At 38.2% G+C, this 19881-nt stretch overlaps 1 protein-coding gene across 1 annotated transcript in view; it reads left to right on the top strand.

The window, feature by feature from the left end:
* The window catches only part of GPC3 (glypican 3), a 719980-nt gene that overhangs the window by 425272 nt on the left and 274827 nt on the right, over positions 1–19881 (top strand). Inside the window, exon 5 of the mRNA XM_072627102.1 lies at positions 8592–8717. Coding sequence (XP_072483203.1) covers positions 8592–8717 — 126 coding nt within the window. The remainder of the gene's footprint in view (positions 1–8591; positions 8718–19881) is intronic.

The raw sequence follows: 19881 nt of genomic DNA, 5'->3' as shown, positions 1-19881 counted from the left end.
TTTCATTCCTTTGCTCAAAAATCATCACTACTTCCCTGTTGGGGCAGTTAAGAAGACTCATCTCCCTGCGATCAAATCTGGTCTTAGGAAATTCCTAGCTGTGTGACCCTGGGCAAGTCACTTCATCCTGTTTGCCTCAGTTTCCTCAGCTGTAAAACGAGCCAGAGAAAGAAATGGCAAGCCATGCCAGCCTCTTTGACAAGAAACCCCAAATGAGGTGAAGAAGAGTCGGTGGACACAACTGAAAAATGACTCAACAGTCTAATAATTCCCTATTGCTTCTAGGATAAAAGGCAAATCCATTAGCCTGTTATTGAGATGCTCCACAATCTGGTTCCAGCCTAGCTTTCAAGCATTATTTGACATATCCCCCCACCTTTTACTAACTCTGGATTCCAACCAAAATATTCTCTGCCTGCCTTTCCCTGCCTCTATTCATTTGTACAGGCTATCTATCACCTGTGCTTCAAGCCCACTGGATGACCTGTAGGGTTGATTCAAGTTCTAAGAACCAATGAATTGGTGAGCCTTTCATATCCTGTGCCTGTTGAGGTGCTTCTCTTCCCTCAAGGGCCAGCTCAGGCTCCATATTTATCACAAATCCTTTCTATGTCCCTCCATAGTTAATGTTCTCTCCCTCCTCAGATCTTCTTGGAGTTTTTTGCCTGTGACTCTCCTTGATTTTTGTGTCATTCTACCTTGTGTCGTACTGATATATGCATATGTGAAATCTCCTTCCATTGGACTGTAAGCTCTCTGAGAGGAGGGGTTTTTATCACTTTTTACTCTTTGTCTAGGAACTTGCACATAGTAGGCATATTTAACAGTTACCTGTTGAATGAAAAAGTGTTGAGTAGAAGGTCCTGCTGGGGGTCAAGTTTCTTCAGTATTAGTGAAAGTGGTAACCAGAGGTTCTGAGGTGGGAAAAGACCTAAGGGGGAATGTCTTCACTAAGGAAAGGAGCATCATTTCCCAGAAACTAATGGCTATATTCTATTTCCTTTATGGGGAGTCGGGGGAGGGAGGGACTGCTCAGCAATTCACTTTTAGTCTTACAGTTCCAACTCTTGGGGACTGCAGTATTGCCTTGTAAAACAGTTTCTTGCTCCTATTGGCCTGTAATTGAGCCCATTTTTTTCTTCCATGTGAAGCTGTGACGTTAACTTTTATTTTCTGAGCCCTATACTAAACGTCTTCCTTTGGAAACTGACAGCCATCAAGAGTGGCCTGGCTTAACAGAAACCAACAGTTTGGGACTTGGGGCTTCCCAATGCCTTCCCTGGACCAAGCTTCTGCATTCTCCTACCGTAGCCTTGCTGTAAGAAGACTCCCTTTGGCTAAAAGGAAGCTCAGAGTTGGGAGCTCTTTTTCAATCTTATTAGTAGAAATGAATAGCTCTATGGTAATGAAATGGATAATTGTATTAATGCAGGGAGATCATTCCTGCTTGTCTCTTTTGGCCCTAGCTCTGAACAGAAAGCCCTGGGAGGCATTTTGGGGCTTAGGACTCCTGCAGGCTCTGAAATGAGATGCAACCCCTGGGCCTCTCTCGAGGCCTGTACATTAGTCCAAGCCTTTCTTAGCCTGAGTAGTGAATAATTATTCCAATGCCTGAGAATTCCCTCGCTTCCACCTCCCATAGCTAAGCAAAGGCTAGATAGAGGGAAAGTTCAAGCTTTTCTTCTCTGCTTGGAGGCATTGAGAGACAGTGAAGTGGAAAGAACACTGGCCTATAATCCAGACTCTACTACTTATTGGATATGTGGACATGGGAAAGTTACTAGAGACTGCTAGGTGGTGCTGTAGTGGATAGAGCCCTAGATCTGGAAGAATAAAGACCTGAGTTCAAATCCAGCATCAGACACTTACTATTTGTATGACCCTGGGCAAGTGACCCCTTGCTTGCCTCAGTTTCCTCAACTGGAAAATGAAAATGATAGTAGCACTTACTTTCCAGGGTTGCTGTGAGGATCTGATGAGACAATACAGTCAGTCTTTTAGCATATTATATGTGCTCCCCAAAATCACTTGTGCAAAATCATGCATAAAAACAACAGAGCTTATGGGAAAAATGGAATTAGAAGCACAAAGTCAACAAGTTTGTCAGTGACACAAAAAAAGGGACAGTAACCTAATAAACATGATAATGTGGAATTATGCACGTTAAACAGTTAAGAAATACATTGATGTTAAAATAAATATTGGCCCCATTCTGGTCTTCCAGCTGTTACTAGTTTCCAGCAAATTAGGTAGGCCACAATTCTGGGCCTCAGGACTAGAGACCATGGCAGGGAAGGGGTTGGAGGTAGTATATGCCAGCTCTTCCCTGCCTATAGCTCCTAGTACACCAAAATACCTTGACAAAGATCTGAAGTTTGCTTGTGGAAGGTTTAAACTTGTGAGCTGTTGTGAAATGCAGTAATTTGCTACATTTTCTCCTGTAAAAGTAAACTCAAAATTCATATTATATTCAAATTCCCTAATGCATCAATTGGGTTGGAACAAATTTGCCTTTTTGAAATGTGTAAGACTGACTGTAAAGAGCTTAGCACAGGGCCTGGCACATGGTTGGTGCCTAATAAATGCTTTTTCCCTTCCACACTTCACATCTCTGAGCGTCACTTTCCTCATCTTTCAATGAAGATGATGAGATACTCTTTACAGGATCATTGTTAGAAAAGTGTTTTATAGATTGGCTGGAAGATGGCAGAACAAATAGAAAATGAATGATGCTAGCCTCTCTATAACACTTCAAAATTAGCATCAAATGTTTCACACAAAGACAAAAGAAATACACACACATGCATGCACATGCACATACACACATACGCAGTCACATTGAAAAATCCTCATAAGGCAAGATCTTCATAAGGAAAAAAAATCACTGACTGAAGACATGAGTAAGAAAAATGAAAAGACTCCAATAAAATGAATAAATATTACAAGGAAAAAGAAACTGAAAGTCAGGCTCTGTAAGGAAGAAAGACCTTAGAAAGGAAAATAGAACAAGCCCAGAACTCTTCAGAATGGTTAATAGCTCAATAAGAGAAATCAAGGAAGATCTGACATCCATAAAGACAGAATTAAAGTCAGGAAAAGCAGAGCAAATGCATGTGGATAGGAGACTCTCCAATCTGGAAAATGTGGAGATTTTGCTTAATTTAAAAAATATTTTGAAATGATACGTTTTCATTTTGTCACCTTTTTTTCTGAATATATCCCTTCCATATCCCTGACTTGGCAAGCCATTCCTTCTAACAGAGAACAAGAAAGAAAGAGTTGGGAAAAGCAGTTAAGCAAGACTAAATTTTTGGTGATGATTCTCAACAAAATGGTAGACTCATTGAAGGATAGAATGGAAGAGGTAGCAGGATGAATACAAATATCAATGGCAGATATCAGTAGAACTTAAAGAATGTTTGAGGACAGATGTAAGAGATATTGTGGGAGTAAAACTGAGGAGAATTGGCAACTGACTGAGGGAGAGGTAAGAATCAAGGATGGCTCTGAGGTTGTAAACTTGAGTGGTAGAAAGTATGGTGAAAAACAGGGCAGTTTGGAGGAGTTGTTTTAGCCAGAAAGGTAGAGACTTCCATTTTAGATAGGTTGATGTTGAAATTCTTTTAGGGCTGCCTCCAGATGGAGCTGTCCAGCAGACAGTTGCAATGTGTAACTGGAGTTTAGAAAGAGAAATCAATTGTCAGGCATGAATTAAGCACCTGAAAGTGCTAGGCACTGTTTAAGGTGTTAGAGATAAAAATATAAAAAAAAAATCCACACTCTCAGGGAAGTTATACTCTATCGGACAGTATTTATCTATTTAAGTAAATGTCTATCTACACATGGAAAATAAATGCAAGGTAATATGGGAGGGTGAGTGCTAGCAGTTGTAGAGGAGATGAAGAAAGCCCTTATTTAGAATGTGGTTTATGCTGTGTTTTAAAAGAAGGTCTGGATTCTATCAGACTGCGATGAGAAGGTAATGCCTTCCAGGCATAGGAAGGATCCTGCACTGAGATAAGAGATGGAAATGTGTATAGGTAACAAGTAGGCCAATTTGGCTAGATTGGGACATATACAAAGGGGAATAATGTAAATAGGTGTGGAAAAATAAATTGGGTTCCAATTTGGAAAGGCTTTAGGAGTTAAACAGAAGTTTATGTTTCATCCTAGAGGAAAAAGGGGTCAAAGGAGTTGGTTTAATAGGATAGTCAAATGGTCAATTGTATGCTTAAGGAAAAACACTTTGGTTTTTCTATAGAGGTTGCAGGGGAGGTCATTGCAGTAGTGAAGATCAACAAGGGAGAGAATGTTGAGAAAGAAGTGAAGAGAGCCCAGGACAGAAACTTGATGGACACCCACATTTGGTAGGTAGGAGAGAGATGACCCAACATAGGAGACATCAAACAAGATGAAGAACAGAATCTTGGAAACCAAAGAAGGAGAGAGTATCCAATAGGAGGAGGTTACAGAGCTAAACATAACATGAAAAAAATGGTTTTAATATACTTATGGAAAGCACTGAATGGAAATAACAAAAAGTTTACTTTTCCTCAAACACACATAAGATTTTTAAAAACATTGATTATTTTTTCTGTGACATAAAGAGCTCATGAATAAATGCAGGAAGGCAGAAATTTCAAACTCTTCTTTACAGACCATAAGACAATAAAAACATCAATCAATAAGGGAATGTGCAACAGATGCACACCTAAGTGGAGACTAAAAAATGATTTGCTAAATAATGACTAGGTCAAGGAGCAAATTATAGAAATAATTTAAAGATTATATTAAAATCAAGGTTATTGTACAAAATACAGGGGATGTAGCAAAAGTATTCCTCAGAGGCAAATTTAAATACTTGAAAATGTGTATTAACAAAAGAGGAGACCCATGAGCTGAGCATACAGTTAAAAAGAAATTACGAAGTCAACAAATTAGTAAACCCTAAACATGCACAACAAAGGACATTTTGGAAATTGAAGGTGAAATAAACAGTTGAAAACAAAAATAATTGAGTTGATAAGTGAAAGAAAAAGTTTTTTTAAAGATCAATAAATTTGTTAAAGTACTAGACAATTTAATTCTTAAATGTGAGAAAAATCAAATTACCAACTAAAAGAGGAAATCACAAAAAAGAAAAAATATCAGAAACTATCGTACACAATGTGTTCCCATAAATATTTCTCAAAGTGACCAGTCCAGAGAGTATTCCTTTAGAGTCTCAACATGGATGCCAGTGGAACCATACACCTCATATCCAACTGAATACTTATGATCATTGCATGACTATTTCCTGCATCATTTTCTGGTCATTCATTTCATTAAAGATATCTTTAGTAACATTACTTTTATGAAGTTCATCGTTGGCAAGATACTGTATGCTACTTGATATCATGTTAACCACATATCTCTCTTTTGCTCATTGGATGAGCCACCATTTTGATTCTCTAGAGATCATGTTTACATATTTTTCAGCTCAAAAGCATCCTCAGTAGAAGGGATAAACTTGTTGACAATGAAAACCCTGCAATTTATCAAATACAATGCAGTTCCTCTGCAGTGTCCATCCAAGCCAGATATAAAGATTTTTGGGACCAGACGTATGATTTCATTGGTAGAGGGAACTTCCTGTGAAGAAACTACCTCTATGAACACAGATTAGAATGTGCGCTATAATTTAGTCATAGAAAGGTACCTCATGTATATTGATAAGTTAATGTAATCGGCCATCCATCCAACTGCATGTTATGATTGGGGTAATCCACTTCATCCCCTTGATTGTTCCTATGTGGAAGAGTTAGACCAAACTCTTTAAGGTGATTATGATCTCATTTGAGAGACTATGCTCTCTTTTCAATCTGGATCATAAAGCATACTATCGCCCCAAAACAGACACATTTGCAGAACCCCTCCATCCACAGGGAATCCCTTCTCCTATTTGGCATCCACCATGATGGTGGAAAATGTCGATGGTGAGCATATCTCCCATTTGATGCTTTTATTGTTGTTCAGTCGTGTCCATAGTTATCATTGCTTATGTCACAATAATCCATATACGCATCCATGTATGACAATATGGTTCAGAATAAATAAGGCCAAAGGCTTGCAAACTACACAGAAACTTCTTTTTTAATTAAATAATTTTTTTTGTTTTCAGTGTTCTACAATCACTCCCATATATCTTAGATTTTTTCCCCCTCCCTTCTCCTCCTTCCCCACTCCCTCCCTGAGACAGCATACAATTTTATATAGGTTCTACACATGCACTCCTGTTAAATACATTTTCACCTTAGTCATGTTGCATAGAAGAATTAAAATGAATGGGAGAAATCATAAAATAAAACAAAACATAATACAAAAGAAAGTGGTCTGCTTCGTTCTGTGATCAAATTCCATAGTTCTTTCTCAGAATGTGGAAGACATTTTGCCTCAAGAGTCCATTGGGAATTTTTTAAGTCCTTGCATTGCAATGAAGTCCTAAGTCTACCAGAAAAATTCCTTGCTCACTGTGGTTGTTGCTGTGTACAAAGTTCTCCTGGTTCTGCTCCTTTCTCTCAGCATCAGTTCATATAAGTCTTTCCAGGTTTCTCTGAAGTCTTCCTGTTCATCATTTCTTATGGAACAGTATTCCATTACACAGAAACTTTTTGTAAACAAATCATGCCTACTTTCCTCAAGAAGAGTCAGGAGACACTGGACAGAATGAACACTGAATAACATCACTCACATGTATAATAAATTGTCTGTTACCTTAACAGAAAGGAAATGAATAGTTACTGATTTGGGAGTCATTTCCAAATCAGCTATCCATGCACAGTTATATTGTCTTGTCAGAGCAACAATCAAATCACCTCCAAACTGGAGAACCTAAACCTTGGAATATGTAGCAGTTATATGACATCTAAATATGCCAGTGAAACAACAACAAAAAAGTGACATGTATTTTGTTAATTTCCTAATGAAGCTTAAATGAAGTAAAACAGTAGTCACAATGAGACAACCAAAAGAACTTAATAACTAACCACTCTGTAAATACTTTCTGTTCTTGCCAAGCAGGAAGATGTGGCAGCCAAGAGGAACAGTTGTTTAGAATTGAACCTAATTTTCTAAATCTTACACAGGAAAGCAGAGGAAGATTGTGGTCAACAATGATCACTTAAAAACAGTGAGAAGGTGGAGAGCTTGGAGTGTTGGTGGAAAGAAAAATGAGTTTGTAGGGAGACCAAATTAAGCCAGATCAACCCGAGAACATTTAAGGATGAAACTGAAAGAGGATAGCAGACAAAAAATGGAAAAGATATGTCAATATTTCTGTAGAAAACTGTTTTCTCTATCCATGAGAGTTGGATCACCACATTGGACTCTATCTTTACAGTTTCTAGTTGCAACATAAGGAAGCAAAAAATGACATTAAAGAAAATGAACATATAGATAGTAGCTCATCCAATATACAGACAGCAAAACTTAAAGGGAATTGAAGGATGGACTCCCAAACTAGAGTCAGGACCTATCATGATCCAATCCCTAATTTTATAGATGGGAAAAATGAGGTCCATCAATGGGAAAGGACTTTCCATGGTCAAACAGATAATAAGATAGTAGAGTTCGGACCTGAACCCAGTCTTTTAACTATAAGCCCAAGATTCTGTGTCTTACCCCACGATTACTTTATTCTACTTATATTTGTGTGATAATATAATAACATACTAACAATAAATTATTAGTAATGAACTGTAATATTTAATATAGTAGACTGTGTCATTAAATCCGTAATAAACTGTAAATTCTTCAGTGTTAGGGTCTGAAGCTTGCTCACCTTTGTACCCCAAGCTCAGTGTTCTCAACAGAGAGCTTTTTATTAAATGTTTGTCAAACTAAATATGTGGAGGTAACTGAATCAATACACCAAAGACTTAGGATTTTCTGGGTGCTGGAATAAAAAGATTGTAATTTATAGTTACGGAGAGTTACTTGAGACTCAGAGGGGTTAAGTTACCTATTCGTGATTGAATCAATAGAATCAGACAGGCTTTTGACCAAGGTCTTCTTGACCACCTCATTTCCAAAGTACACAGAAATAAGGATGAATATAGGAGCAGACCCCAAATCTACAGATGGTAAAGGAGATACTCATAACTCAAGAACATCTATGTAACATAGATCTGGGGGTGAATGAGCAAAAATGGACCGTTTTCAAATAGTAACACTACTTTTTTCAGCATTCAAAGGTCTATAAAATGCATGTAATTTTTTCAAATTACTTTTATTTCATTTGACACCTACCAAACATTCAAAGATGTGAACAAGAGCCAGAGATAGCACCAGCAAATCATGAGCAAAAACCAAAACCAAAATACCAAATTACCAAGTCAAATTGATGAGAAATATAGTGACCCAAATAAGCAAAATGATAGAAAAAGGGATTATTAAAGACTATAGCTTAACATTCTGTGGATCCAAGCCAGAAATATCCTTATTAGCACCCTCTAAACAGCCTACTTGGACCTTTAGGATGCCAATCAAGAAATGAGATTTTCACCTAGAATCAACATTTATCTAATGTTGGGTGTTGTTTCTTTTCTTTTCAGGGAACTAATTGCAAAGTTGAGATCACAAAGCGACTTTTATAGTGCTTTACCTAGCTATGTCTGCAGGCACAGTCCAGTGGTTGAAAATGATACCTTTTGCTGGAATGGACAAGAAATTGTGGAAAGGTGAGTTTTTGAATGCTAGGTGGAACCTCAGTTGAATAATGCTTGAGTTTTGCTCACTAGATGCCGCTGAAACCAATTTCGTATGCATGTAGTAAGTACCTACTGTATACATGGTACTTGGGCTACAAAGACACGAAAAAACATCAAGACAGCATGAGCCCCTAAGGAACTTGCTCTTCTACTGGGTGGTACCTCAGTTGAGACTGAAAGGGCAGTTAGGGTTTCCAAGAGGCATCGGTAAAGAGGTAGAATATTCCAGGCATGCAGGATAGCCTGCAAAAAGAGATAAAGACTGAATGTTGTATGTGCATGGAAAACATCAAGTATGCCAGTTTGGATGAAACAGAGTACATGCCAAGGAGGAATGTGAAATTAAACTGGAAAGATCAGTAGAGTCCAATTGTGGAAGGCTTTTAATGCCAGATCTCTCCTTTGTCCTATTTTATTGGGCATGAAGTATGACATTCATGACTTAGCCAAAGGAGACATGATAATGGCTTTCTTGTCCAGCACTTTATAATTTATAAAGTGTGTAAATAGGAACACATCCTTTTCCTTAATAGGCCTGAATTAGCTTTGTCTGTAAAGTACAAATAGAACTAGACAGTCTCTTACAGTCCCTCTGCTTGGACCAATCATTCAGGCAGTAAGCATTTATCACGTGCTTATGTTGTACCAAGCACTATAACAAATGTTGGGGATGTAAAGAAATACAAAACTGTGGCCCTTACCCTCAAGGACTCATTTTCTAATGGAGGAGACAACATGCAAAAATATTAAAATATTGTCATATACATGAATATATATAATCTATATCCATGATATATGTTCATAATATGCCGTGTGTGTGTGTGTGTGTGTGTGTGTGTGTGTAGTGTAATTGGAAGCTAATCTCAGAGGGAAGGCACCCTCTGAGCAGTGAAGAATGTGAAATGATAATGGCTTGCACTAGGATGGTGGCCATGTCAATGGAAAGAAGGAGATCTAAAGAAGAGATGTAAAAGGAGAGACAGTAAGACACCAACAGGTTGGATATGTGGAGTGAGTTGAGGATGACATCAAAGTGGTGGACCTGGAAGGATGGTGAAGGCTTTACTAGCAGGAGAAAAGTGGAGGAGGGGGTTTGGGGATCTGAGAGGAAAAAAGTACTGACTTTGGCCAAATTGAGATTAATATGTCTGTAGGGCATGTAGTTCAAGATGTCCTAAAAACTGTTGGTGATATGAGTGGAACTCAGGAGAGAGGTTAGGGTTTGCATCAAAATGTAAGAAGTATCTACATAGAGGTGAAAATTGAACCCATGGGAACTGATGAGATAAGCAAGCAAGACAGTATGGAGGGAGAAGAGAAAAGGGCCAAGCCAGAGCTTGGGGACCACACTTTTAGTGGCTATGACCTGGATGAAAATCCAGTAAAGGAGACTGAGAAGGATTGGTCAGACAAGTAGGAGGAGAATCAGGAGAAAGCAGTTTTATGAAAACCTAAAGAGAAGATCCAAGAAAAGAAAGTGATGGACCATGTCCAAGTTTACTGAGGGGAAGGGAAAGATGGGGAATGAGAAAATTAGATTTGACAATGAAGAGACCATGGGCAGTTTTGGAGAGATCAGTTTCTATTAAGTAATAATGTCAGAAACCAGATTGCCAAAAATTTAGAAGTGATTGAGGGGAAAGGAGTAGAAGCTTCACTTGTAGTTGATTTTCTTGAGGAGGTTAGCCAAGAATGGGAGAATGGATAACTAGGTTAGATCAAGTGAGGTTTTGTTTTGTAGGGATGGGAGAGATACAGACATGTTTACAGACATCAAGGAAGCAGCCAATAGACTGGAGAGATTTAATATTAGTGAGAGAGTAGAGGCAGAGGGAACAATCTTCTAGAGAAGATGAGATATTATGAGATAAAGAGTATGTGTAGAAGGGTTTACCTTGCCAAGAAGAAGTCCACTTACTCATGTGAGGAGATAGTGGGAAAAGATGCCTGAGTGATATAAGATGAGGAGAAGGGGAGAAGAGGCAGCTCTCGGGAAACATCCTCAGTTTTTTTCTGTGACATAATGGGACAATGTCTTCTACTGCCACAGTGAGAAGGGTGCAATGGGAGCCTTGAGGAGGGATTAAAAGATGTATAATAGCCTCTGGTGAAGTGTGAATGGATTTGTGGAGACATAAAAGGGATTGACTTGCTGTAGTGAGGGTCTCCTTAAGATTCTGTATCATAAATTTGTAGTGGACAAATTGTACATTCTCTTTTCTGTGTATTCAAGTCCTTCCTAGATCTGATATTCTCTTAGTCTGTGACTTCCCCTTGCCAACACCCTATGAGGTTTTATTTTCTCTCCATTTTTATAGTTGAAGGTGAGGGTAGTAAAAGTTCTGCGAGCACCTTTAACATTTATTGACACGTAGAAAGCCACAATCTCAGCCCACAGGAATTTGTGAAAACCCAGAATTCTTTGTTTTTATCTTTGGCTCCTTCTGCTGCCTCATTATCCTGCTCCCTGTCCTTTTTGGTAAGAGGGGAGGAAATGAGGAAGAGGAGGTGCAGTCAGTTAAGAAGTAATTTCACTGATAATTTTGAAGCTTTGATTGCTTGGCAATATGTGTTATGCTCATATTCACGGTCTGTGACTATTGCCTGAAGAATTTTCTTGAAACTGGAAAGTGACTAAACAATCAGTAAAGAGGAATAATTACAAGGCAGTGCTGTACCCATCACTTTCCATGCATGATGAGCAGCTGAATTAAGAGATTCATTCAGAAATCAAGAATAGTTAAGGAACTGCAAACATTTGGTAAACAAAAAAAAATAAAATCTGTGAGGAGCAGCAGTGGAATGGAGTGCGAAGTGTACTAAACTGGGAGTCAGGAGACCTGGATTCTAGTCTCAGCTGTGCCTTTATCTTTGTGTGTCACCTGGGGAAAGTGGCTTTCCCATTCTGAGCACTTTCTCCTCTAAAATGATGAGAGCACACATTTTTACAGTGCTTGATAATTGGCAAAGCACTTTGCAAGTATATTACATCATTTAGCCTTACATCAAACCCATGAGGAAGGCAGAGCAACAATTATTTCCATTTGGTAGAGAAGGAAGCTAAACTCTGAGAAGGCACAATGACTATCTCAAGGTCACCCATCTACAAAGTGGCAGAACTAGGAGTGGAACCCAGGTCTTGTGATTCAAAGACATGGGCTCCTCACCCCACCCCCACAATGGCAGTTACCTCAGGATGGACCTATCCTTTCCAGTTGTGTCCTTCTGTGACTATGGGATTTTGCTTGTCTTGATGGCTAGACAGAGGATACTATAGCTGCTGTGTTGATTGAGCAATCTGGGGCAGCTCCCTACGGGAGTCACAGCATAATGGAAATGAGGTCAAGGTAAACAAATGCTGTCGTGGTATGAGAATTTTAACTTTGTACAGAGAGAAAATTTCTTCCCTTTCCGTTAGAGTACATTACTCATAGATGTGTGCCACTGGTCATGAGGGTAACCAGGTTAGAAAACAAAGATTCAATATAGCTCATACTTACTTCTTGACTCAATGAGATAATGTGAGTGGTACCATCTTTGTATGGGAAAGTCACTCCATTACTTTTATGGAATTAGCTACTGGTGCTCATGAAAGATTATTTTTTTAAGGTTGCATGTGGAAAGATGATGATCTTTGACTTTATAAATATCCTGCATATTATAAATTTGTATATAATGTAGGTTGTTTTTTAAGAAAATATTTCTTGTAACATCAATTTCTATAGTACTTAAAGTACTTTTATCACAACAGCCCTCGAAGTTGGGTAGTAGAAATATAATGATTCCTATTTTACCAATGAAGAAATAAGCAAAGAAGTATTAAATTACTTGTCTGTGATCACCTGGAACATATGTATCAAAACCAGAATTTCATCCCAGGTCTTCTGATTTTGTTCTTTTTCACTGTACCAGGGGTGCCACTAATACAGGTAACAGACTGTAAAATATGACTGACCCATCATTTGATGATAATAATAGTTTACGTTTAGATTATTTACATTATGATTACAAAATGTTTTATATGAATCGTCTCATTTAATTCTCATAACAACCCAGAGGGGTAGGCCATATAAGATGAACTATTACAGTAAGCTGCTGGTGGGTCTGCCTGCTTCATATTTCTCCCCACTCCAATCCATCCTCCATTCAACCACCAAAGTGATTTTCCTAAGGCACAGGTCCAATAATGTCACCCTCCCTCCCCACCCCCGCACTCACTAAACTCCAGTGGCTCTCTATCACCTCCAGGATCAATTACAAAATGCTCTGTTTGGCATTCAGAGACCTTCTTAAAGTAACCCCCTCCTACCTTTCTAATCTTCTTACACCTTTCTCTCGTGATGCATGCTCTTTGATCCAATGACATTAGTCTCCTGGCTTTTCCACAAACAAGACACTCCATCTCTCTGCTCTAGGTATTTTGTCTGGCTGCCCCTCATGTCTGAACTGTTCTCTCTCCTCAACTTCACCTACATATTTCCCTGGCTTCCCTTAAATCCCAGCTAAAAATCTCATCTTTTCCAGGAAACCTTTCCCAACGCTTCTGAATTCTAGCCCCTTCCTTTTTAAAATTATCTCCTATTTATCCTATATATAACTTCTCTGTATACACTTGTTGGTTTGTTGTTCTCCCATTAAAGTATGAACTCCTTGAGGCTAGGGATAATCTTTTGCCTCATTTTTTTAATCCCCAACATTTAGCACAATGCTTGGCACGTGGTTATATTTATTATGTAATATAAATTTATAATATTTATTGACTCAGTATTATTATACCCATTTTACCGAATAGAAAATATTGACTTGACGAGAAATTGCTTGACTATTGTCACAGAGGTATAGTATGAGTGGCCTACAAATTACTTGCCTTCTGCTCCAGTATTTTTTCAGGCCAACGATTATTAACTGACATTTATATTACCATTAAGGAGTCTCAGAATGCCAGTCCAGCAGAGTATCTTCTGATGAGAATCTCATATTTTAAATGAACATTTAGATTATTAAGAACATTTATTTACTGATACACAGGGGAATCTTAATACACGTATGTAATCCCTGTATTGGGGCAGCTAGGTGGTGCTGCAATGAAGAGAGTGCCAGGTCTAGAGTCAGAAAGACTAATCTTTCTGAGTTCAAATCTGGCCTCAGATACTTCCTAGCTGTGTGACCCTGGGCAAGTCACTTCACCCTGTTGGCCTCAGTTTCCTCATCTGTAAAATGACCTGGAAAAGGAAATAGCAAACCATTCCAGGACCTTTGCCAAGAAAACCCCAAGTGGAATCGAGGAGAGTTGGACATGACTGAATAACAACAACAAATCCCTGTATATAAAGCTACCTCCTGACACGAAGTACCTAAGTGTAGGTTGGGGATTTCTTTTTCTCTGGATCATTCATCCTCATCCAGATAATTGAGAAATTCAGTTTCTGATCCCCCTCCCACAAAGCATAATTGTTAACTCCTTCTAGGAGCACCTGGGTTCACACAGTTTAAAGAACAAACATGTAAATTGTTCATCCACTTCAACCCTACTATGGTGTACAAACCCCAAGGATGCCAAAGACAGAAGATAAGCTGTAATATATGTCAAAATATTCATAGCAGGACTTTTTAAGATAGCATAGAAGTAGAAACCAAATGGGTGTCCATCATTTGAGGAACATTTGAACAAACTGTGGTACATAAATGTTAGGAATGTTATTGTGCAGTAAGAAATGATGAACGTGAAGAATCCAGAGAGCATGGGGAGAACTGTATAAATTGATGCAGTTTGAAATAAATAAAAGCAAGATAACATTATATACAATCATATAAATGATGTAAATAAAAGTATCTCTGAAAGGAAGCTGAATAACTGGAAAGTGTGGAGGGCAGAGCCAAGATGGCAGAGAAAAGGCAGCAACTCCCCTGAGCTCTCCCCAAAACCCCTCCAACGCCTTTAAAAAATGCTACCAAATAATTCCTGGAGCAACAGAACCCACATAAAAATGGAGCGAAATAACTTTCCAGCCAAAGACAACTTAGAAGGTCAGCAGGAAAAGTCTATCATACCTGAGTGAGAATGCAGGCCGCGCTAGCACAGATCCAGCCCCAGCAAACCGGGAGTAGGCCTTGGGAGCCATTGGATTAGCAGCAGTAGCTGCTTCCAGAGCTCTCAGCTCACAGATGGTTAAGGGGGTTAAACAACTGGTCAGAAGGAGATTACCGGGGTCTCCTTGCTAGCACTGAGGCAGGACTCCGTTGCTTTCCCCATACTTGGATCCAGGTTGCTGTCCTCAGTGGCAGTTCCAGGGCAAGGAGGACCACTAACATGTAGAACTTGCAGCCACTACGTAGCCAGGGACCTTTGTCCCAATTCCAGGGCAGAAAATAGTGTTTGTGGTCACTCACAGACCAGAGCACAGGCTGGGAGAGTAATAAACACAGCTCTCCTTAGATCATATCACCTTGGCAGAACTGAAAATTTAAAGGTCCCTAGAAATATCTCTGAAAATATCTGCACAAAACCTCTGAAGCTTGGGCCAGTGTGTCTTCCACCCTGGAAGCAGACCCCTACTTTAACAAAGAGTTAAAAGTCAAGAAATAGTCTGGGAAAATGAGCAAATAACAGAAAGAAATTCTGACCATAAAAAATTACTATGGTGACAAAGAAGATCAACACATTCACTCAGAAGAAGATAACAAAGTCAAAACTCTTCCATCCAAAGCCTCCAAGAAAAATATGCAATGGTCTCAGGCCATGGAAGAGCTCAAAAAGGATTTTGAAAATCAAGTAAGACAGGTAAAGGAAAAATGAAAAGAGAAATGAGAGCAATGCCAGAAAATCATGAAAAATGAGTGAACAACTTGGTAAAGTAGACACAAAAAAATGCTGAAGAAACTAAATCCTTAAAAAGATAGACTAGACCAAATGGTAGAAGAGATACAAAAAGCCCACTAGGAGAAAAATGTCTTAAAAAGCAGAATCTGGACAAATGGAAAAAGAGGCACAGAAATTGACTGAAGAAGAAAACTACCTAAAATGTGGAACTGGCCAAATGGAAAAGGAGATACAAAAGCTCATGGAAGAAAATAATTTCTTAAAAATTAGAATGGAGCAAATGGAAGCTAATGACTTTATGAGAAATCAAGAAACAATAAAAGAAAGCCAAAAGAATGAAAAATTAGAAGACAATGTGAAATGTCTCATTGGAAACACACCTGACCTGGAAAAGAGATCCAGGAAAGATAATTTAAGAATTACTGGACTACCTGAAAGTCATGATCAAAAAAAGAGCCTAGACATCATCTTTCAAGAAATTATCAAAGAAAATTGCCCTGATATTCTATAACCAGAGGGTAAAATAGAAATTTTAAAAACCTACCGATCACTTCCTGAAGGGGATCCCCAAATGAAAACTCCCAGAAATATTATAGTCAAATTCCAGAGCTTCCAGGTTAAGGAGAAAATATAGCAAGCAACCAGAAAGAAACAACTTAACTACAGTGGAGCCACAGTCAAGATAACACAAGATTTAGCAGCTTCTACATTAAAGGATTGGAGGGCTTGGAATATGATATTCCATAGGGCCAAGGAGCTAGGATTACAACCAAGAATCACCTACTCAGAGAAACTGAGTATAATGCTTCAGGGGGAAACAATTTATATTCAATGAAACAGAATTTTCAAGCATTCTTGATGAAAAGGCCAGAGCTGAATAGAAAATTTGATTTTTTTAAAGTACAAGACTCAAGAGAAGCATACAAAAGTAAACAGTAAAGGGAAATCATAAGGGACTTAATAAGGTTAAATTGTTCACATTCCTACATGGGAAGATTATACTTGAAAATCATAAGTTTCTCATTATTAGGACAATTAAAAAGAGTTTATAATAGACAAAGGGCATAGGTGTGAGTTGTATATGAAGGGATGATACCTAAAAACATAAAATTAAGTGGTGGGAGAGGAATGTACTAGTAGAAGGAGGAAGGGAGAGGTAGAATGGGGTAAACTATCTCACATAAAAGAGGCAAGAAAAAGCTTTTACAGTGAAGGGGAAGAGGGGGGTGTTGATGGGGAGGGGAGTGAGTGAACCTTAATCTCATCAAAATTGGCTCAAAGAAGAGATAATATACACACTCAATTGGGTATAGAAATCTGTTTTACCCTACAGGAAAATAAGAGGGGAAGGGGATAAGAGAAGGAGGAGTGATAGAAGGGTGGGCAGATTGAGGGAGGGAGTAGTCAGAAGCAAAACACTTTTGAGGAGGGACAGGGCGGAAGAAGAGGGAGAATAGAATAAACCAGGGAGAGGATAGGAAGGGGGAAAATACAGTTAGCAAATAGTAACTGTGAAAAAATTTTGAAGCAAGTTTCTCTCATAAAGGCCTAATTTCTCAAACATATAGAGAACTGAGTCAAGTTTATAAAAATAAGAGCCATTCTTCAATTGATAAATGATCAAAAGATAGGAAGTTTTCAGATGAAGTGATCAAAGCTATCTATAGCCATATGAAAAAAGTGCTTTAAATCACGATTGATTGTAGAAACACAAATTAAAACAATTTTGAGGTACTACCTCATAGCTATTAGACTGGTTAATAGGAAAGAAAGGGATGTGGGAAAAATGAGACTTTAATGCATTTTTGGTGAAGTTGTGAACCAACTCAGCCATTCTGTAGAGCAACTTGGAACTGCCCACAAGGCTGAAAAACCATGCATACCCTTTGACCTACCAATACCACGACTACATCTATATCCCAAAAGAGAAAAAAAATTAAAAAAGGATCTATATGTACAAAAATATTTATAGCAGCTCTTTTCTGGTGGCAAAGAACTGGAAATAGAGGAGATTCCCATCAATTGAGGAATGGCTAAACAAATTGTGGCATGTCATTATGATAGAATACTATTGTGCTGTAAGAAATGATGAGCAGGATGCTCTAAGAAAGACCTGGAAAGACTTACATGAACTGATAAAAAATGAAATGTACAATGTACAAGGTAACAGAAATATTGTAAGATAATCACCTGTGAATGACTTAGCTATTCACATCCATACAATGATCCAAGACAATTCTGAAGGACTCATGATGAAAAATTCTGTCCCTCCTCAGAGAAAGAACTGATGGTGTCTGAATAAAGATTGAAGAATACTTTTTTAACTTTATTTTTCTTGATTTTTTTTTTGTGTCTTTTCTTTCCCAACATGACTAATATGGAAATGTTTTGCATGACCAAACATGCACAATCTGTATCTTCTCATTGGGGGAAGGAAGGGAGAGAATTTGAAATTCAAAATTCAAATTTTAAATATGAATGTTGAAAATTGTTTTTCTTGTCACTGGTCAAAAATAAAATACTAAATAAATTTTTTAAAAATTGGGAAATGGGAGTGTTTTCATTAAGATGGGAAGGTCAAAGGGCACAGAGGAACCTGGCTCCAGTAGATAAACTACAATAATGATCTAAAAAAGGACCAAAATCAGAAGTGATAAAAAGATCCATGGAGTAAACTCCTTCCAGCTCAGGACTATACAAGACAATCGGACACCAAAGCATCAGAAGACAGGTTCCACTAGGAAAGTCAGCACCAGCCCAGGTAAATAGCCTGAAATACCCACCACAGCAATGGTAGGAATACTAAGCAGAGCTCTAACCCGGTGCTCAGAGCCTAGACATAGCAGGGGAGGTGAAAGCCGATGGAATAAGCCCAGAAAGATGAGGTCAGAGAAGGGAAAAGGTGGGGGTAGAGGTGAAAAATCAGATGACATTGTAAGTATTGACTGTAAAGGGAAAAGTCAATTTTTTGAAATCTTAATTTTTAAAAATCTAGAGACACAGAGGGAAAAAAATAAACCTCAGTCTCATAACTCTAAATGAGAATGGATTAAATAATACAATAAAACAAAAGTAGTTAGATGAGAAAACAAAAGCACAAAATCTGTTGCTTACAAGAAATATATCTAAAAAAATAAAGACATGTATGGAATAAAAATGAGAGACAATCAAAAATTTATTTCACATCAGGAGATTCCAAAAAAGTAAGAGATGAAATGCTTTTGGAAAACAAAAAATAAAAATTCACAATATGAACAGAGACAAATGAGGTGATTACGTTATGCTTGAAGGAACCATTGACAAAGAATCAATATCAATATTAAACTTATAGCCTCCAATTGGCATAGCATCTAAATTCATAAAGGAAAAACTGAATTGCAAAATCACATAGTAAAACAATAATATTGGGAGATTTTCATGTTCTTTTCTCAGGGTTAGCCAAATCTAGCAGAAAGATAACTCAAAGCAAAAATATAAAATTAAATAAATTGTTGGGAAAATTTGAGTTAAGAGTTAATAACACCATCTGAATGGGACCACTAAAGAATATACATCTTTCCTAGCACCATATGGAAAAATATAAAAGTTCCATATGTATTAAGGCACAGAGAAATTAAAGGTAAATGTAAAATGACAAAAATACTAAGCGCATCCTTTATAGACCATCATGTAATGAAAGCAGTAATAAATTCAGGAAGTGGAAACAAGCTCTCAGCACAAGGTGGATATGAATGGACTTGTTCCAGATGCCACTTTCCTGCCTGATGCTATTAATTCAGAGGTCCCTAGTGGATAAAGGCAATCTACAGGGCCTGGCTCATTTCGGGGTGGGGGGAGTTGAAGACAGCAATAGGCTATTCTGAAGCTCAAGATTGGTATTTAGGGGCAACAGGCCTGAAGACCTCTTGAGTTAGTTAGGGCTCTCCATAAGCTCAAGATTAGAACCACATAGCAATGTGTCAGAAGATAACAAGGGTGTAAAGTTTAGAGACTTTACTAGTATGAAGTCACTGACTAGTGACTAAGCTTATCCAACACTGTGAGTAATGGGAGAGTAGTTTGCCCACATAAACAGATGATGCCTACCGATGGAGTAGATGAAATATGTACTTTGTATGTAACTACAACTCTCTGTTGCCATTGTTATTGAGTTGTTTCAGTCTCGTCTCACTCTTCATGACCCCATCTGGGGTTTTCTTGTCAAATATTATGGAGTGGTGTGCATTTCCTTCTCTGGCTCATTTGAGAGATAAAGAAAGTAAGGGAAACAGGGTCAAGTGACTTGCCCAGGGTCACACATAGCTAAGTCTGAGG

Source organism: Notamacropus eugenii, chromosome X, assembly GCF_028372415.1.
Source record: "Notamacropus eugenii isolate mMacEug1 chromosome X, mMacEug1.pri_v2, whole genome shotgun sequence".
Classification (NCBI taxonomy): domain Eukaryota; kingdom Metazoa; phylum Chordata; class Mammalia; order Diprotodontia; family Macropodidae; genus Notamacropus; species Notamacropus eugenii.
Note: the sequence above shows the minus strand (reverse complement) of the source record. Positions and strands in the feature narration are given on the sequence as shown.